The 20624-nt window shown below is 36.8% G+C and overlaps 1 protein-coding gene across 1 annotated transcript in view; it reads left to right on the top strand.

Moving 5' to 3' along the window:
- Nucleotides 1-20624, top strand: part of caln2 (calneuron 2) — a 45889-nt gene that overhangs the window by 1728 nt on the left and 23537 nt on the right. The window contains exons 2-6 of the mRNA XM_073823976.1: nucleotides 7570-7691; nucleotides 12148-12291; nucleotides 16731-16843; nucleotides 16899-17014; nucleotides 17268-17323. Coding sequence (XP_073680077.1) covers nucleotides 7577-7691; nucleotides 12148-12291; nucleotides 16731-16843; nucleotides 16899-17014; nucleotides 17268-17323 — 544 coding nt within the window. The 5' untranslated portion in view covers nucleotides 7570-7576. The remainder of the gene's footprint in view (nucleotides 1-7569; nucleotides 7692-12147; nucleotides 12292-16730; nucleotides 16844-16898; nucleotides 17015-17267; nucleotides 17324-20624) is intronic.

Here is a 20624-nt window from a genome sequence, read left to right as displayed (position 1 = left end):
GTACGAAGACATTCGCTTGTGATGCCCGCTGACTGCGATCCCTGGAGGTAACAACTAGGCGTCTGGCGTCTTGCATGGTGTTCATAGGTTAATAAGACGTGTGAAAAGCCATTTAATGAATTAAAACCGAGTGAGAAACACCCCTTTATTTTGTTTTTCTTGATCAGAGGCAGTTTCCCTGCTATTGAGGTGAGTGAAGTTTTCTGTGCAGATGGTGAACTGGCACTGTGTGAAAGCTTGTTGGTCTCTGGTGTCTTTGAATGTTAATTGTCAGAGACTGCTGCTTGTTTTTGAGCTTTTACAGAGACCAAACAAGCAATTAGAAACAAACCTGTAGCTTTTTGAGCTGTAATCTGTTGAAGGTTGTTGATTTGATAATATTGCATTTTTTGTTTCTCTAAGCTGGACACTGAATCAGCTCAATTTTAGGTATGTTTATTTGAAAAGTACAATTCTAATTAAAAAAAAAAAAATGTTTGTCAAGTACAAAATATGCTTCATGTAGTAAATTATTTAGTGCTTTTATTGAGACAAACATATTTTATATGTGACCCTGGTCATAAGTAGCATGGATATATTTGTAGCAATAGGTCAAAATTATTGATGGTTCTTTTATGCCAAAATCATTAATTTATAATTATTATAATATAATAATTATTATGTAAATATCATGTTCTATGAAGATAATTTGTAAATGTTCTACCATAAATATATCAGAACTTAATTTTTGATAAGTAATATGTATTGCTAAGTACCTAATTTGGACATCAAAGGCAATTTTGTCAATATTTAGATTTTTTGCACCCTCAGATTCCAGATTTTCATACAACAGTTGAATCTTGGCCAAATATTGTCATGTCCTAACCATACATCAATGGAAATCTTATTTATTCAGCTTTCAGATGATGTAAATTCTCAAATAAAAAAAAAGAGATCCCTATGGTTGGTTTTGTGCAGGGTCACGACTGAATCAACAGGACTACATTCGGTTTTATTAATGGATTTTATTTTTAATGGGTTGAACAGATAGAAAGAGCAAACATAGGTAAAAACTGTTTATTTATAGGCAATATATAGGTGATTTCCACTTTTGAACAGTGTATGATCTGCCATAATTGTCATAATTAACACGTGGCTGTCATTCTAAAGGTATTTACATGCTTCTTAGTTTATCTTTATTATATCTAGAAGCTAGTGTTTCAGCCCTTAACTTCACATGCACGTTTATTGTCAAGAAAAGCTGATATTTAAACCATAGTGGAAGGGTTGAACTGTATTTTTGATGTGATTGTTGTGAACACTCAGTGTTAAGTGCTTCACAGCATGCAAAGGGTCCCTGGAGCAGATTTGACATTTCTCTGATGCAACTTCACTCTCAATGTCAGATCTTTTACTGTTTCTCTATCTCTTTCCTCATCTTTTTAAAGACCACTCATAAGATTAACATTTTAAGTCTGGCATTATTTGTGAACCAAACATCCCGTTTTTGCATTTCAGTCAAAATCAGCTTCATTCTGCATTCCCAGTCACCTTGTGAAGGTCATATAACTGTGTCTTGGATGCATTTGGATGATTTTGACTCTCTGACCAGAGATGTTGCTTTGAGGACGAGTACAGCAGTTGACCTTGTGAAGGTGCATCCATGTTGTTGTGGCTCATTATCGCCACTGTCCCATGTGTTTCTGTTTTGCGGTCGTTTAATGAACTGGCTAACATGTAGGTACGGTGTCTGTGACCCAAATATACTGAACTCTCTTTAAAAGGTCCTGGATCGGAGCCAGGAGCAGATGTGCGAAACCCAAAAGCCTTAATAGCACCTGCTACTTATCTGAAAGCCTCACACCTTTTTCGATACTGGCCGTTGTGTTGGTCCCATGAGATCCCGTGAGTCAGACCAGCTAAAAGATGTCTGGGAAGAATCCATTAATATAGCATCATATGTTATTTATCATGCCAACAGAGGATGTCACTTCCTTTCAATCCCTCGCTCTTTCTCTATCTCGTTTCTTTTTCAAGTGTTAAGTAAACGCTCCCCGCTGCACTAAGGGTTTAATGTGACGGCAGTTTCGCTCAATATCTATTCACATCAGCATTCACATGCTGCCTGTGAATTAGATATGTGCCAGATTAGGATGTACAGGCTTTGGAAGAGAATGTTTGTCAAGGTTACTCTGGCAACCTCAGCATAATGTACTTCAGAATCCGTTGCCAAAGCAACAACATACAGTACAATTTGGCCTTGGTTATTTGTGATTTGCATGTCTTTTAGCAAGTAAATGCCAAGAAATGTAACTGTTTGAACTGACATGTTTCAAATCACCATTGTGTTAAATTATATTTTCCGCCACTGTGCAGTTATAACAAGAGTCATGTACAGTACTATTCTTTTTTTCTTTTTCTTTTTTTAACAGTAAAACAGTAATATTGTGAAATATTATTAAAGTAAATATATTTTAAAATTGAATTAATTTTTATGATGGCAAAACTACATTTTGAAGAATTATGTGACACTGAAGACTGGAGTAATGACTCAGCTTTGTATCACAGGAATGAATTACATTTTAAAATATATTAAAAAAAAAAACAGTTTCACAATATTACTGTTTTTACTGTATTTTTAATCTAAATCCAGCATAAGAGATTTCATTAAAAAGCACAATTTTATTAATTATTAATACAGAAATATTATAATGTGAATTTATAATGAGCTTTATGTACAGTAGTGTTAAATGTTTTTTGGGAGGCTGCGTTTGTTTGATCAAAATTATTACATTATTAGAAATATATTAGAATAAAAAAATAACAGTTCCCTATCAGTCGGTTCCTTCGACGTCTCGTCGAGACAGACGAATTGGGATATCGCCTGGTTGCAGCATCGGGGGGAGAGCCAGACCTCTCTGGGGAGGATGACGGCACACTGTCGTCCGCTGGGCGGTCAGCGGGCCGCCGAGAGGGTAGGGCTTGAATGGAATCCTCCATCACGTCCCGATCCCTTCCGGTTGGATGACTGGTATCTCGGGGTGGCCCGCGCTGGTTCTCAGCGTCCCACCCCGGTGCCATTCTTCCCGGAGGTGCATGAAGAACTCACCCGATCGTGGACGGCACCTTTCACTGCCCGAAACCGCTCGAGTGTGACTACCTCCCTCACCACCCTCGATGGCGGACCGGCGCGGGGCTACACGGCGGTCCCGCCGGTGGAGTGTGCGGTCGCGATGCAACTGTGTCCGGGCGCCGCTTCCACTTGGCGGGGCAACAATCCGTTGCTCCCTTCCCGGGCCTGTAGGCACTCGTCGGCTCTGATCGGCAGTGCCTATGCGGCCTGCGGCTCCGCCGGTTCCGCCTTTCACGCCATGGCGTTACTACAGGTGCATCAGGCTCAGGCACTGAAAGACCTGTACGAGGGTGGTCACGACCCAGAAGTTCTTCGTGAACTACGCATCGCCACGGACCTCGCGCTACGTGCGACGAAGGTGACCGCGCGGTCTCTGGGTCGTGCCATGTCCACTATGGTGGTCCAGGAACGCCATCTCTGGCTGTGTCTGGCTGATATGAGGGACTGTGACAAAACCAGATTCCTCGACGCCCCGGTGTCCCAGACCGGCCTCTTCGGCGACGCTGTAGAGAGCTTTGCCCAGCAGTTCTCCGCAGCCAAGAAACAGACTGAGGCCATCAGTCACATCCTGCCCCGGCGTTCAGCTGCTGCCTCCACCCCACCGCCGGCGGCACCCCAGTCTGCTCGTCGCCGAGGGCGGCCCCCGGCTTCCGCCTCCGCTCCACAGCAGCCACCGCAGCAGCCTTCACAACGGCGCCGTGGAGCTGGTCGCCGGGCAGCCGCCCAGCCCGTCCAGGCCCCCACAAAGACCAGTGGGAAGCGCAAGAGCAAGAGACCCTGAGACGGGCGACCCAGAGATGGAGAATGCTGCTCTTTGGGAGATGGTGACCGCACCACTCCCTCCCCCGGAGGAGGGCCGGGCGGAGAATCTTTTGTTTGTTTTTTCCCCGCCACCGACCGTCAGGTCACTGGGGACTGCGGGGAGTGCGCAGGCCACCCCTGCGCCTCACCCGTCCTCCCCCCTCACCAGCGAGCGACGATGGGCGGTTCGAGAGCACACCGAGACGGACTACTCACGCACCATCAGCTCATGCGCAGGTAAGCGTCTCACACACTCAACATACAGACGCTCTGACCCCGCTCCGGTCCGGCAACGAGACACCGAGATGGGGTCCCTGCGCCCCCCCTCGCTGCTCCCCCGCGGGTACGTCAGTGGTCCCCCTTGTGCCGCTTGTTCACTTTCTGGGAGCCTGGAAAGAGCTTCCTAGCCCATCTTGCTGGCTCCTTCGGACCATTACTTTCGGCTATGCGATTCAGTTCACCCGGCGCCCTCCCAAATTCAGAGGTGTCCACTTCACCTCAGTCAGGGCCGCAGATGCTCCCATCTTGCGTGCAGAAATCGCTTCCTTGCTGGCGAAGGAAGCGATACAGCCGGTCCCTCCAGCCGACATGAGGACGGGCTTCTACAGCCCGTACTTCATAGTACCCAAGAAAAGCGGCGGGCTTCGGCCGATCTAGGACCTGCGCGTCTTGAACCGAGCCCTTCACAGGCTACCGTTCAAAATGCTCACTCAGAAACACATTTTCAGATGTGTCCGTCCCCAAGATTGGTTTGCATTGGCTCGTTTGTATACACACGAAGTAGATTGGTCTATCCAGGCGATATCCCAATTCGTCGGTCTCGACGAGACGTCTCCGTTCCCTCCTTCAGGGAACAAGGGTTACAATACGTAACCGAGACGTTTTGTATTTTAAAATGGAATTAATTCCTGTGATGGCAAAGCTAATTTTCAAAAGTAGTTATATGTTTAAAAATATAATTATTTTTCTGTGATGCCAAAGCTAAATTTTAAATATTCAAAAGTGGTTATATATTTTTAAAAATGTTCAAAATATAAAAAAATTTGTATATGTGGCAAAGCTAAGCTTTCAAAATATTAAAACGTTGTTATATATTTAAAAATTTTATTATTTTTTATGATGGCAAAGCTACATTTTCAAATTGCTTAAAAAGTTTTTATATTTTTAAAAATGTAATTTTTTTTTATGATGGCAAAGCTACATTTTCAAAATATTTAAGACTTATATATTTATAAAATGTTCAAATTATTTAAAAAGTTGTTATATATTTAAAAATGTAATAAATTTTTATGATGGCAAAGCTAAGTTTTCAAAATTTGTTATATATTTAAAAATTTAAAAAAGCAAAATTTTCAAGATATTTAAAAGTTGTTATATATATATTTTTTTTTTTAAAATATAAAAAAAAATGAAAAAAAAATAAAATAAAAGTTTTTTATTTTTAAAAATGTAATTTTTTTTATGATGGCAAAGCTACATTTTAAAAATATTCAAAAGTTGTTATATATTCAAAAATGTTCAAAATATTTAAAAGTTTTAAAATGTTTAAAATTTTAATTATTTGATGGAAGTAGTTATATTTTTCAAAAGTTGTTATATTTAAAAATGTCATTTTTTTTTAATGGAAAAGTTATATTTTCAAAATATATAAAAGCTGTTAGATATTTAAAAATGTAATTATTTTTTATTATGGCAAAGCAAAATTTTCTAAATATTTAAATGTTCAAGTAGTATACCTTATTAAAAATAGTGAAATCAGCTGTGCTGCTTACCACTTTTTTGTGGAAACTGATACATTTTACAGGATATTTTTGGTAAATAGAAAGTTCAAAACAACACACAACTACAGCAATAACCAACAGCAGCAGCAATTCAGTAGCAGCAGCGTAGCAGACCCCACCAAGACCAAATACATTAACATTATCATATACATTACCATGCTAAAATCTTCTGAGAGTTGTCATGATTGAAATAAATGTAATACATCCTTGCTGAATAAAAGTATTAATTACTAATCCCCAAAAATGTAACATTTTAGTGTATATTGATATCCATCACTCAGGTCAAGTTTCAAAAGTGAACCAAACGACCCATCAATGGCTTTTTAAAATATTCATGTGTAGCTGCCCTTAGCTGAGCCCAGTATCTATCAAGCTGCACCCTGAGCTGCCTTCAGCTAAAGCCTCTGTTAATATCTATGGTAATTACAGTAGCACAGAGCCCTATTGTACAGCCAGGCTTCGTCCTTGGTGAGCATCACCACAAATTAGCTGCTCCGCTCCCTCTGTCACCTCCTCGTAATTTTCTTAATTCACATGAAACTCTCTCAACAGAGGCTCTGTGTCTCTCAGAGTAAAATTAATCACGGATTCCCCAACTTTAAAAACTTCGGAAAAGCTTGAGTTTTGAGGTATTTTAGATGTGTCTACAGTTTTAAGAAAACTTTCATAAGTCAGTGCATCATTTTAACAGCATCAGGGCCTAAAATGAGTAAAACAGACTAGACTCTCGAGACACATTCAAGCAGTGATGTCTTGACAGTAATTCAAAACAGTAAGAAAACAAAAAATTGAATCCTGTGGAAAATTTCTCATCTTTTGTCAGGCTGCTAGAAGCAGCTCCACAGTTTCAATCTATAAACAATTGTGCCACTACATTATACGGCAACTTATCTAACTCGACACTGTCATTGTTTTACTAAATAAAAGTCCTGTTGTGCTCACAGGGAAAGAAAATCAATGGCTTGAAAGAATGAGCCCTCAGACACACATTCACAGTCAGGATCCATAGATCTAAGACCACAAAATTAAATTTAGCACAAATGTGTTCATTAAAAATCATCAACATACTATTTAAAATGAAAGAATGTTTTTAATTAAGCCTCTTATGCTCTCTAAGGCTGCATTTATTTAAATAGTAAAAATATTTCAAAACATTACTGTTTTTGCTGTACTTTGAATCAAATAAATGCAGGCTTGGTGAGCAGAAGAAAAAACATTAAAAATCTTACTGTTCAAAAACTTTTGACTGGTAGCGTATATGTAGCTCTAAAATCATAAATCTTTCTATTTATTTATGAGTTTAAAGTATTTGTTGAATCCTTATTGAATCTGGAGAAATCTCTCAAGCCATTTGACTAGAGTCTTGACAGTACTGACAGAAAGAGATATTTAAAACCAAATGCTGCTCCAGTGAGCTCATATAAATCAGAGTGACACGAGTTTTGTCCCATTTTCATCTTTTTTCTCTGCCTCAAGTAGCATTCTGGACACATGAGCTTTTCATGTATTTGTGCAGAGTAAATGAGCTACATTTATTCCAACAGTGACAATCTTTTACAATCCCAAATGACCAACAGAAGCAAGACGCGGGGGTGTGTATGTCGCATATCCTGCTTTGGATTCACTATCTGTGTGTACATGTGGGCGTTTATGTATTTGAACGGTGTCTTTACAAAATGTACTTGATTGAAGACACTCACAGTTGTAAATTTATGCACCCTTCACACAGCGGTGTGTTGTACACTGAGGACCCTGTTTGCTTGTGCTCCATTTTTCTTTCTAGGTCTAGTCACTTTCTTTCAGCAACAGACAGGCTGTAGGCACAGTGGTTGCATGTTCATTGATTCATCTCAGTTGTTTGTTGTTCCTTTGAAGGGTGAAGATGCCTTTTCACCATGTGAGAGCAGGGCTGCTCTACACAGACAACTTCCTGAGCACCTCGCTCTCCGAAACCAGTGAAGAACAGCTCGCCAACATCTCCACAGAGGAGCTCGGCGGTGAGTGAGAATGTGTGAGTGTGTGTGATTTAGAGAGTATATAATTCCTCTTTTTCATCTTTCAAATTTTTCTTTTTAAAATAGCCTACTGCTTATATACAGTTGAAGTCAAAAGTTTACATAGACCTTGCAGAATCTGCAAAATGTTAATTATTTTACTAAAATAAGAGGGATCATACAAAATGCATGTTATTTTTTATTTAGTACTGAGCTTTACCTATAATCCACAAGAGAAAATAATAGTTGACCCGTTCAAAAAATGACCCGTTCAAAAGTTTACATACACCTGATTCCTAATACTGTGTTGTTTTTGTGTTTAGTCATAGTTGTCCACATAGAGTCCTGAATAGTTAAACTGTCCATTGTTCTTCAGAAAAATCCTTCAGGTACCACAACTTCTTTGGTTTTTCAGCATTTTTGTGCATTTAAACCCTTTCCAACAATCACTGTGTGATTTTGAGATCCATATTTTCACACTGAGGACAACTGAGGGACTCATATACAACTATTACAGGAGGTTAAAATGCTCACTAATACTTCAGAAAGAAACACGATGCATTGAGAGCCGGGGGTGAAAACTTTTAAACAGAATGAAGATGTGTACGTTTTTCTTATTTTCTCCTAAATATCCTATTTTTTCATTTAGTACTGCCTTTCAGAATCTACAGAAGGTACTTACATGTTTCCCAGAAGACAAAATAAGTTACATTTACCCTGATCTTCAAATTTCAAAAATGTTCATCCCTGGCTCTTAATGCATTATGTTTGCTTTCTGAAGCATCAGTGAGCATTTGAACTTCAACTGTACATTCAGAAAGTCTTCGAGTTTTGTGGACATTCACACAAAAATCAGTCATTATTCAGTTGGCCACACAGCATTTGACCACAGATTTGCAAAAATCATTTCAGGTTTAAGAAGTGTTTCAATATTGCATCAACTAGTGATGAACACATTGATTTTATTTGAATTATCACTCTGTAGGTTATTTGGAAGGCTTTTGTTTTGTCACAAACCTTTTTGTCAACTTTGGCCTAATGTATTTTCTTCAAGTATCCCTGAGATTTTTAAATAAATATTAAGTATCACATTTGCATGTTCACTGATTCTCTGGTGTTAGTTGTGGTCACATGACATGCAGCGAAACAAATAAAATATAATATAAAATGTTTTTTTTTTTTAATTTAACATTTCTATGATTTAATTGATTATTTGTTTTTCATTAAACCCCCTGCAGTTCCTTCACAAACAGCAGTTTGACGTAATGTAATGTTTAATGCACTTCATGTTGTTAATAACCACAGATGGAATATATATTCTTACTCTTTGTGTTTTATGTCAACATGTTACAATATTATCCAATTTAAATCAATGTGATAAACAAATTAGGTCTAAAAGTAATCAAAAAGTAGTCTGATTATATAACATAAAATGTATGATGTAATGGATTACAGTTTGTAAGTTATCTACCCAGCTCTGGTCATTCAGTTGTATATGTGGTAATAAAAGCAACCAAATGAACCTCAGGGTTTATTCGCTTATGCCTCCAGTGCGATAAACATTCTAAACTCATTACAGTTACTGTCCCACAACAGTCCACCGCAACTGGAAATCTCACTTTCCTCATCTGGAATGTCTTGCTGGTCATGTGTAGAGCCAGTGCCTTAGGGCACACAAGAAGAAAATCGATGGTCTGACTGGTGGGTTAGAGGGTGTTGTGAATACAGTGGTTGATTTGAAAAGATGTTTGAACTGTGGAACTCTCAGATGGAATTAAAGTTTGCAGCACCTCCTTTGAAAATGATTGTTTTGACACACCAGGAACCAAGGGGGTTGGCCACAGTGGGAGGTTCTATGGTTTGCATATTCATGAAATCAGGGGTAAAAAGTGAAAGTAGCAGTTCAGAGGAGGTCTGTCTGAAAAACTCTAGAGGGAGATAAAGAGGACCGTGTTAAATAATGAGCCGCTGACTGGATCAACTTATCTATTTAATTAACTCATACTGAATGAGATCTAGTCGCCTTGTAATAAGTCTTAAACATTTGTCTAAATCTGGTAAAAAGTCACATGTAAGGTGTAAAAAGAAGCTAAAATATTATTAAGTCAAGACAAAGAGGCTTCTAGAAAATAGGGAGCGTGAAGAGGATTGGGTCTTGCTAATGGCCGAGGAATTAACCCACATGTTCTAATGAGATAGACTTTTTGTTCTTTTATGCTTGAGGTCCCAGAGCCACCCAATGCTTTCGTTGTTGCTTTATAAACTATTCCTTTCCTTACATCCCCTTTTTTATTAAGTACTTTCAGAAAAGTCATTGTTATTTAGGGTGCATGTGTTGATTGCTCTATTAGTGCAGTTTATTTGAATGAGTATGAATGTTGCCAAACAAACCTTGGTGTACACCTAACAAGCAGACCAAGACCCACTTTGTCAGGTGGTCTCGATTTTTGTGTATTTGAACCCTTTCCAACAATGACTGTATGATTTTGAGATCCATCTGTTCACACTGAGGACAACTGAGGGACTCATATACAACTATTACAGAAGGTTCAAACGCTCACTGCTGCTTCAGAAGGAAAGTGAAAAAATCTGGGGAGTGAAAACATTTTGAAATTTGAAGATCAGGGTAAATTTAATTGGGAAACATGTAAGTATCTTCTGTAGTTTCTGAAAGGACTAAATGAATAAAATATGGTATTTAGGCAAAATAAGAAAATTGTACACATCTTCATTCTGTTCAAATGTTTACATCCCTGGCTCTTAAGCATCAGTGAGCGTTTGAACCTTCTGTAATAGTTGCATATGAGTTCCTCAGTTGTCCTCAGTTTGAAAATATGGATCTCAAAATCATACAGTCATTGTTGGAAAGGGTTCAAATGCACAAAAATGCTGAAAAACCAAAGAATTTGTGGGACCTGAAGGACTTTTCTGAGGAACAGCGGGCAGTGTAACCATTCAGGACATTAGATCAACAATCACTAAAAAGAAAACACATTCAGGTAACAACAAAGTGTATGTAAACTTTTGAACAGGGTCTTCTTTTATGAATTCAACTATAACTTTCTCTTGTAGACTATATGTAAATGTCTTTAATGTGAAATGTCTTATTCAGGACAATACTAAATAAAAAAATTACATGCATTTTGTATGATCCCTCTTATTTTGGTAAAAGAATTAACATTTTGCAAATTCTGCAAGGTGTATATAAACTTTTGACCCTAACTGTACATCATAAAAGTGGTCAAATTAGGTTGTGACTTTATCTTTATGCCTTTTGTTTTGTATCTTTAGGTTCTGTGTTATAAATGACTGAATGAGTGAATGCTGGGTAAATCAGGACTTGTATGTATCATTTTGTTTTATGGTCTGAAACAAAGCCATCAAGAGATCTGAACTACGAGTGTGTACACACCTTTATTATAGTAATGTCTTTTTATTTATTTCGATTTGGCTCCAGCAAAACAAATTATTTTATTTTATTTTTAGACAGGGTGCCCATTTAAGGTATATTATTAAATTATATTAATCAGTTTCACAAGATTATAAAAAGTCTTCAAGTATCTAAAGTATCAACACTTCAAGCTAAAGGCATAATTTACCCAAAAATAAAAATTCTGTCATTAATTACTCACCCTCATGTCGTTTCAAACCTGTAAGACCTTTGTTCATCTTCGGAACACAAATGAAGATATTTTTGATAAAATCCGAGAGCTTTCTGACCCTGCTTAGACTACTGTACAACTATCACATTAAAGGCCCAGAAAGATTTTATGTTGGTGTTCTTTGCACACAAAAAGCATTCTTGTAGCTTCAGAACATTATGGCTGAACCACTGATGTCACATGGACAATTTTAACAATGTCTTTACTACCTTTCCGGGCCTTGAATGTAGTAGTTGTGTTAAGTATGTTATGAGCTATTAATAAAAGGCCATTGAGCTCTTTCCAAAGCCAAACAGAATATGAGAGTTAAAGATATTTTATTCAAAGAAATGCAGGCTTTGTGATATGCAGGAAGTGCTTATTACAAGGCGCACAGCACCTCTGCCTCTTTATCCTAGAATAACACCAAGGTGGATCTTTAAGAAGGCAAAAAAGTGTAACACACCTCAGAAAAGATATGAGATACGCGTGTTATTTTTGTCGTTGGTGCTTGCGACTTGGTGTGGGTTGCTTAACCCAAGCTGAACTGAAAAACCGGCACTGATGCTCTTTGAAATGGTGGATAAATGTTCAGTCACAGCACACTAAATACACGGCTTTAAAAACAGAAAGAGCTGCATTTAGTATTTCGCTGTTTGTGTGATAGCACACGGTGTTACTGCTGAGAAAAGCAAGCGTTATATAATATACCGTCTAACGCTTACCGATGACATGCACACATTCCACTTGAATTATGAATGTCAATTGAGTTATGTTTACTGACTGTTCTGCATGTCTATTTTGTCTCATTTCTGCAGAGATCCGAGAGGCGTTCCGAGTTCTAGATAGGGATGGGAACGGATTCATCTCGAAGCAGGAGCTGGGAATGGCCATGCGCTCTCTGGGGTACATGCCTAGTGAGGTGGAGCTGGCTATTATCATGCAGAGACTGGACATGGACGGTGAGTCAGTCTCTTTCTACATTTCTACATAGTTCATTCTGAGCTCGCACCTTCCACGCAAACAAAAGAAGCGTCTGTCTTCTGGTCATCTGTGAAAACAGCTTTACAATCTGTCACAGGCCCCTTCCAGTCCTTGCTCTGGACAGATATACGATATTCTGAACAGTTCATGCTACAGCGATCATAGAAATGAACAATTTATCCAGCACTGGGGGGCTGTAAATACAGCAGCAAGCGAGGTGAATTCTGAAAAACCTGCATTTTACTCTGCGTGTGTGTCTGGCTTCAAGAGTCCCTCAAGGTCAGGTCACTGTTGACGGAACGGTTTGAGAAGATACATTGATTTAGCTCATCAAACCACCTGGAAGGTTGTAGCTGTTCTTAATCTGCACATTTTGTGCAAGTAGGGCAGTTACAAGTGTTGGATGAAATTCACATTATGGGTCTAGGAGGGTTTTTACACCTCATAATATGAATTTTGTTAGCTGTAAAGGATAGTTCACCTGAAAATTAAAATTTTGTCATTAATTACTCACCCTCATGTCGTTCCAAACCAAAGACCTTCGTTCATATTCTGAAAGCTCTTGGATTTCATAAAAAAATCTTCATTTGAGTTCTGAAGCTGAACAAAGGCCCCTTTAAGGTCCTTTTAATGTTACATCTATTCTAAGACACAGCAAAATAAAATACCATTTCAAAATATATTTTACCTCAAAAACATCTGTTCTAAGCACAGTTATATATAACTATTAGGGCTACATCTCAAGCTTCTGACTCTTAATCAAAAAGATGTTCTGTAACCTCAGTACAGAATGCAGCTACTAATGCACCTCTTTACTGTATTTCAGTAATAAATATTTTAAGATTCAGCGGTAGAGTGGAGACGAGGTTTTGCAGCACAGTGGGAGCATTATCGTGATAACAGCTCTCTCCGACTTATCACTTTAAGTTCCACTGTTGCTCTCAGCTGGTGTTGCCTTTCATACATCTCAGACCAGCAATTTTCATTTTTTAAAGAGATTGAAAGAGAAAGACTGATAGCTGTTATGCTTGCTCACCTTTGTTCACATGCAATCATATTTTCAATATTTTTAAAAAAGATTGCTAGTGTAAGGTCTGGAGCATGCACCTTAGGAGATAATTCGATTCAGTTTAACTTTAAATTATTAATGAAAACTTTTTTTTAAAATTAATTGTAGTAAAGGTAATAGCAGCTGCAAGTCGATCTGAATTTTAATTTGGTGATGCCTGGTGCATGATATTGGCTTCATAGAATTAAACCACACAGGAATCCGATGGCGAATGAAATGTGAAAAGAAAAATAGCATTGTCAGTTTTAGATTTAATGATAGATCAAGTCAGTTTTAAATAGATTAGATCTGTAGCCTATTACTTAGTTCAAAGACCCTGAACGGTTTCTTTAAGCTGAGCTGCATAACAATAAGATTATTATTATTAATAATAGATCAGTTTTAGATTTAATGATAGATCAAGTCAGTTTCAAATAGATTAGATCTGTAGCCTATTACTTAGTTCAAAGACCCTGAACAGTTTCTTTAAGCTGAGCTGCATAACAATTATTATTATTATTATTATTAAGTATGAATACTTATGCAGTGGAATCATTTAAAAAACTGCATAACAAAGCAATCAGCAACACATTGCAGATCCTATTAAATTCTAATAGTTCCTAAGACCTGAGTAGAGTAGATTACTGATCCCTGAAGGGCAATTAATAATTCTATTAAGTTTCTAGCGAATTTCAACCAGTCCAAATGTATGTAATTAATATATTTTGCTGCTTGTTAGGACAAAAAACTCTATTATTCTATAATTTGTCTCTTTTAAAAAAAAAAAATTATAGGTGACCTATTGTGCTGCTTTTTACAGTATGTAATACAAGTGTTAGGTGTCCCCAGAATCTGTCTGTGAAGTTTCCGCTTAAAATACCCTACAGATCATTTATTACACCATTTTGAAAATGCCCATTTTGAGTGAAACACACTGCTCCCCGCCCCCTTTTCCAGAATAGAGCTGTGGCTTTACGGCTCATACGTCAGATACTCTGCTAAAAACATCTGTTCGGTTTTGATTATTAGGTCTATCATGCTGAAATCATTAAAGTCATATCAGTTTAAACTTCAGATATGTGACCCTGGACCACAAAACCAGTCATAAGGTTAAATTTTACAAAACTGAGATGTATACATCATATGAAAGCTCAATAAATAAGCTTTCTATTGATATATGGTTTGTTAGGATAGGACAATATCTGGCCGAGATACAACTATTAGAAAATCTGGAATCTGAGGGTGCAAAAAAATCAAAATACTGAGAAAATCACCTTTAAAGTTGTCCAAATTAAGTTCTTAACAATGCATATTACTAATCAAAAATTACATTTTGATAGGTTTACAGTAGGAATTTTACAAAAAATCTTAATGTAACATGATCTAATTTCCTAATGATTTTTGACATAAAAGAAAAATCAATAATTTTGACCCATACTATGTATTTTTGGCTAATGCTACAAATATACCCCAGCGACTTAAGACTGGTTTTGTGGTCCAGGGTCACATATATGGTTTTCTATGTGCACACATTCAAAATCCCATTTTGGATTGGCTCATTTTATTTCACATGCTTGAAGAGAAAGGATTGCCAAAAAAAAAGTTATTGGGTTGTCCTTTTTCACATTTTCTGGGTTGGTAGATGCACCGGGGACCCGATTATACCACTTAAACATGGAAAAAGTCTGATTTTCATGATATGTCCCCATTTAAGTAAGTGTAAGATGACAGCAAAAGTAATCCAAGTGTGTTTTTGTCTTGCAAAAGTATTCATACCCCTTCATACATTTTTTTACGTTTTGTTATGCTGCTTATGTTAAACTGTTAAGTTACCTTTTTTCACATCAATCTACACTCCATACACCACAATGACAAAGCAAAAACAGAATTGTCACAAATTTGTAAATGTGTTAAAAATAAAAAAAAACTGAAATAAGTACATTGCATAAGTATTCATACTTTTAACTCAGTACTTAGCTAAAGCACCTTAACAGCCTTTATAATGTAATTTTGGGTATGATGCAACAATATTTGCACATCAACATTTGGCAGTTATCAGCCATTCTTTGTTTCACCTCTTCACCTATCAAGCTCTGTCAGCTTGGATGGGGTCTGGCAGACATTTTCAGGTTTCCCCAGAAATGTTGAATTGGGTTCAAGTCCAAACTCCGGCTTGGCCACTCAAGGCCATTCACAGAGTTGTCTATAATAAGCCACACTTGCTGTGTGCTTAGGTTCATTGCCCTATTGGAAGGTGAACCTTCTGCCCAGTCTAAAGTTCTGAATGCTCTATACTGGGTTTTCATTAAGGCTATCTCAATATTTTGGTTTACTGAGTCCTTCAGTCCCTGCCACTGAAAAACAGCCCCACAGCATGAGGCTCTTACCGGCACACTTTACTGTTGAGATGGTAATCTCAAGGTGATGAGTAGTGTCTGGTTTCCTTCAAACATCATGATTAGAGTTGAGGTTCATCAGACCAGATTTTTTTTTCACAGTCTGAGGGTCCTTTATGCCTTTTTGCAAATTCCAAGTGTGTTTTTATGTGTCTTCACTGAGGAGAGGACTGAGTCTTGCCACACTGCCATAAAGCCCAGATCGGTGGAGTGTTGTAGTGATGTTTGTTCTTCTGTAATTTTCTTCTGTCTCCACATATGATCATGGAGCTCAACTAGAGTGACCATCAGGTTCTTGGTCACCAGTCTAACCAAAGCCCTTTTGGCCATTTGACCAGGAGACCATATGAAGAGTTGTGTTTTTTTCAAACGTCTTCCATTAAGGTTAACAGAGCTTCAGTCCGGCAGAATTTTTCTGAATTCACCTCCAGATGTGTGGCTTGATGCAATTCTGACTCTGAGCTCTACAGGCAGTTTTTTTTTTACCTTAGGGCATGGTTTTCACTCCGATATGCATTTTCAGCCATTAGACCTTTTATTAAGATGTGTGTGCCTTTACAAATCATACCCATTCAATTGAATTTGCCACAGGTTAACTCCACTCAAAGTGTTGTAACATCTACAAGCAATATGAATGCTCCTGAGCTAAATTTTAACTGTCCCAGATAAGGGTATGAATACTTATGCAATGGAATCATTGAAGTTTTTTATTTTTAATACATTTGCAAAGATGTTAAAAACCAGTTCTTTGCTTTGCGATTATTGTGTATGGAATGTAAATTGATGTGGAAAAATAAGTCATTTAAAGCAGTTTAATATAAGGCAGCAACATAAAATGAAAAAAAAAATGAAGGGGTATGAATACTTTTGCAAGGCACTCTACACACAGTATCATGTGTTTACTTGAACTTACTGAATGTTTGTTTGTTTTAATTCTTAAGATTCTAACCCAAATGTTCTCTTTCTAATGCAGGTGATGGACAGGTGGACTTTGATGAATTTATGACAATACTTGGACCTAAACTTGTTTCTTCAGAAACCAGAGAGGGCTTCTTAGGAAGTACTATAGACAGCATATTCTGGCAGGTATGAAAAGCATCTATATTTCAATGTTTTCTTCTCTTTCTCATCGTTGGGTGAGCATTTGTATTCTGAGCATGAGAATAAGATTACAGGTCACACTTTGCCCTCTCCACCTGCTTCCTCCGTCCCATGGCAACTGGCGAATGTGATTCTTCTCAGACTGTGGGCTTCAAAGTGAGCAGACAGATCTGCCCATTTCAAAGCGAGCATTGGTTCATATAGCGAAGAAATCCCAGTTTCACTTCCAAGAGATTTCTTTGAGCGTCGGGGAAGGCATATTAATTGAAAGATTTGCCACTTAAAAGGGAAGTGTAGATCTGAATTAGTCATCACAGGCATTTGGGCAGTTTGCACTCTCTTTTTCTTGTTCGGTCTTCATCTCTGCTGACTTCCTATGTTGAGTTTATATTTGCATGTTTATGTGTAGCATCTTTCCCTCAAAGAGGAAGTCGAGCGGCGTGTGTAGGAGTGAGAAACAGCAAGGTCACAGACACTGGTTGTCTCAAAGGTGATTTAAATGCTCATCTCAACACACCTTTAGTGGGACACAGTGACTCATAACTGCAACAGTAATCCATGTAACATCATCACACCAGCATACCAAATACCCTCTCCCCCTCTGATGTTATTATGAGGCCAATACAAGTCTAATAATGGCACAATGACAAAACCTCCTGGGAAATATTGTGTTTTGACAGAGCGACTGTTATTGGGATCGTTTCAGTTTTCTGCTAGAAATCTTACACTTTTTTTTGCACAGTTTAGTTTTTTGAATGTGCGGTTTAACACGCGCTATTGTTCAAAGGCTTAGGGGTAAGAATTTTAACAAGAGATTAATGCTTTATTCAGCAAGTATGTGTTAAATTGATCAAAAGTGACAGACATATAGATGTCAAAAAATCAAATAAATTCTGTTCTGTTCTGTTTATCAAAGAAGCTTGGAAAAATGTTTTCAACATTGATAATGTTTCTTGAGCAGCAATTTAACATATTAAATTGATTTCCTAAGGATCGTGTAACACTGTAGACTGGAGTAATGATGCTGAAAATTCAGCTTTGCCATCACAGGAATAAATTATATTTTAAAATATATAAAAATAGAAAACAGATATTTTATTTGTTAAATAATTTCACATTATTACGGTTTTTACTGTATTTTTGATCACTTCTTATGTAAATATATATATATATATAATATATTTACATACAGTATCTGTTACGGTATAGACGTGCTGGATGAACGAGACGAAGTCGAGATCAACAATTAACACTATATTTAATATCTTCTTCAAGGAACAGGCAGGATAATCCACACACATGTAACAGTAACATCAAATAAAGACCGACATCAACTGAACTGAAAGACAAACTTATAAAGGGTGACTAATCATTAAACACAGGTGACTAATTATACAAGGACAGGTGCAGGGAATCACACTGACGAAGGGCTAAACCAAATGACAGATCAACGGGGGAAAGACAAATGGGAAAAACCAATGACAAACAGACAGAACTGTGACAGTAACATTGTGAAATTTAATTTAAGATCACTGTTGTTATTTTAACATATTGTGAAATGTATTTTATTCCTGTAATGTCAGGGGGGAAAAATCATATTATGCTTCATATTTTTGTGGAAACCATGACAAATTTTTTTTTTCAGGATTCTTTGATGAATTTTTTTAATTAGCTTATTTAAATGATTTCTGAAGGATCATGTGACTCTGAAAAATAGAGTAATTATGCTATATATATATATATATATATATATATATATAGAGTATATGTATTTACGTTTATACATTTGGCAAATAAATTGTCACATTGAATTGTGCTTGTGAAAAAGAGTTTTTTAAACTTGTAATTTATTTACAGAAATATTACAATATTTTAAAATAGCCTATTTTAATTAAATAAGTGATTTTATGAATAACAAAAATATTAATTTACATGAATTAAAAATGTAATAAAAATCTAATACAACAAATTAATAATTATGTATACTATTTGTTAGGATTACTTACTTAATTTACACTACGAGTCAAAAGTTTTTGAACACTACGATGTTATTTTAAAGAAGTTTCTTCTGCTCACCAAGCCTGCATTTATGTGATCCAAAGTACAGCAAAATCAGTAAAATTTGAAATAATTTTACTATTTAAAATAACTGTTTTCTATTTGAATATGTTTTAAAAAGTAATTTATTCCTATGATTTCAAAGCTGAAGTTTCAGCATCATTACTCCAGTCTTCAATGTCACACGATCTTTTAGAAATCATACTAATATTCTGATTTGCTGCTCAAAAAACATTTATTATTATTATTATGTTGAAAACAGCTGTGTAGAATTTTTTTCAGGTTTCTTAGATGAATAGAAAGTTCAGAAGAACAGCATTTATCTGAAATTTAAATATTTTGTAACTTTATCATCACTTTTGGTCAATTTAAAGCATCCTTGCTAAATAAAAGTATTTTATTACTCCTACCGCATGATTTTTCCCAAGGTCAAATGCATCTTTGCAGGCATTATCTGTAAGATTCCTGTCAAACACATTAAAAGCTATTTGCATCATAAAACCATTCTTATAAATATTAACACACCATGTCTTTGACATTAATGTAAAGTGTCACACACAGTGCATTGGAACCAGATCAATCCCACCAAAAGCTGTTGATATGTAAATGTGTGCTGTAGATGTAACGTCATAAACCAGTCAGAAGAAAGTTAACTCTTATCTGTCAGCACAAAGAAGTTGTGTGCGTCCTTACAAGGGTGTCATATCAGTTTGGATTTGCATGCTGACAAGGACATTTTTCATCCCAAGAACCTCGAGGCCCTTTGCGTAACATGAAAGACTGAGCATGTATTAGTGGGGGGCGTTTAAAAATGTTCTTAACAAGATTGTCAATGGGGACGTCAGAGTGGAGCCAAGAGCCACAGGCAATCATGGATTATTAGGAACACATAGGCATAAACAAGCTTGTTTTCCTCACCCTGAGGAATACAAACCTGGGAAGTCAGCCCTGTTTTGACAGTGGAAATGATTTGAAACAAACACAGTCAGCATTAACCTCTATCACTAACAGCACATTGTAGCCGTATGTGATGTATAATTCACATGTATATTTCTCTGTTGTTTTAAAACATCTCTACTGCGGCGGCACCAGAGATAGTGAAGCATTAAATTATGTAGTCTACCTATGTTGTATTACATTACAAACACATTTCTGATGTATTCTATGATTCTGATGAATTGATCAAGTATAGGTGTCTTTTCTATATACAGTTGGGGTCAAAAGTTTACATATGTTAGACCAAAATAGGAGGGATCATACAAAATGCAATGTTATTTTTTATTTAGCACTAAGCTGAATAAGATATTTTACATAAAAGACGTTTACATATAGTCCACAAGAGAAAATAATAGTTGAATTTGTAAAAATGACCCTGTTAAACTGTTCAGAAAAATCCTTTGGGTCCCACAAATTCTTTGGTTTTTCAGCATTATTGTGTGTTTGAACCCTTTCCAACAATGATCCATCTTTTCACACTGAGGATAACTGAGGGACTCATATGCAACTATTACAGAAGGTTCAAACGCTCACTGATGCTCCAAAAGGAAAAACCATGCATTAAGAGCCAAGGGTGAAAACTTTTGAACAAATAAAAATGTGTATATTTTTCTTATTTTGCCTAAGTATCATATATATATATATATATATATATATATATATATATATATATATATATATATATATATATATATTTAGTACTGCCCTTCAG

The sequence above is a fragment of the Garra rufa genome, chromosome 19 (genome assembly GCF_049309525.1).
Source record: "Garra rufa chromosome 19, GarRuf1.0, whole genome shotgun sequence".
NCBI classification, from domain to species: Eukaryota; Metazoa; Chordata; class Actinopteri; order Cypriniformes; family Cyprinidae; genus Garra; species Garra rufa.
The sequence above is the reverse complement of the archived record's forward strand: the minus strand, read 5'-3'. Positions and strand labels throughout refer to the sequence as shown.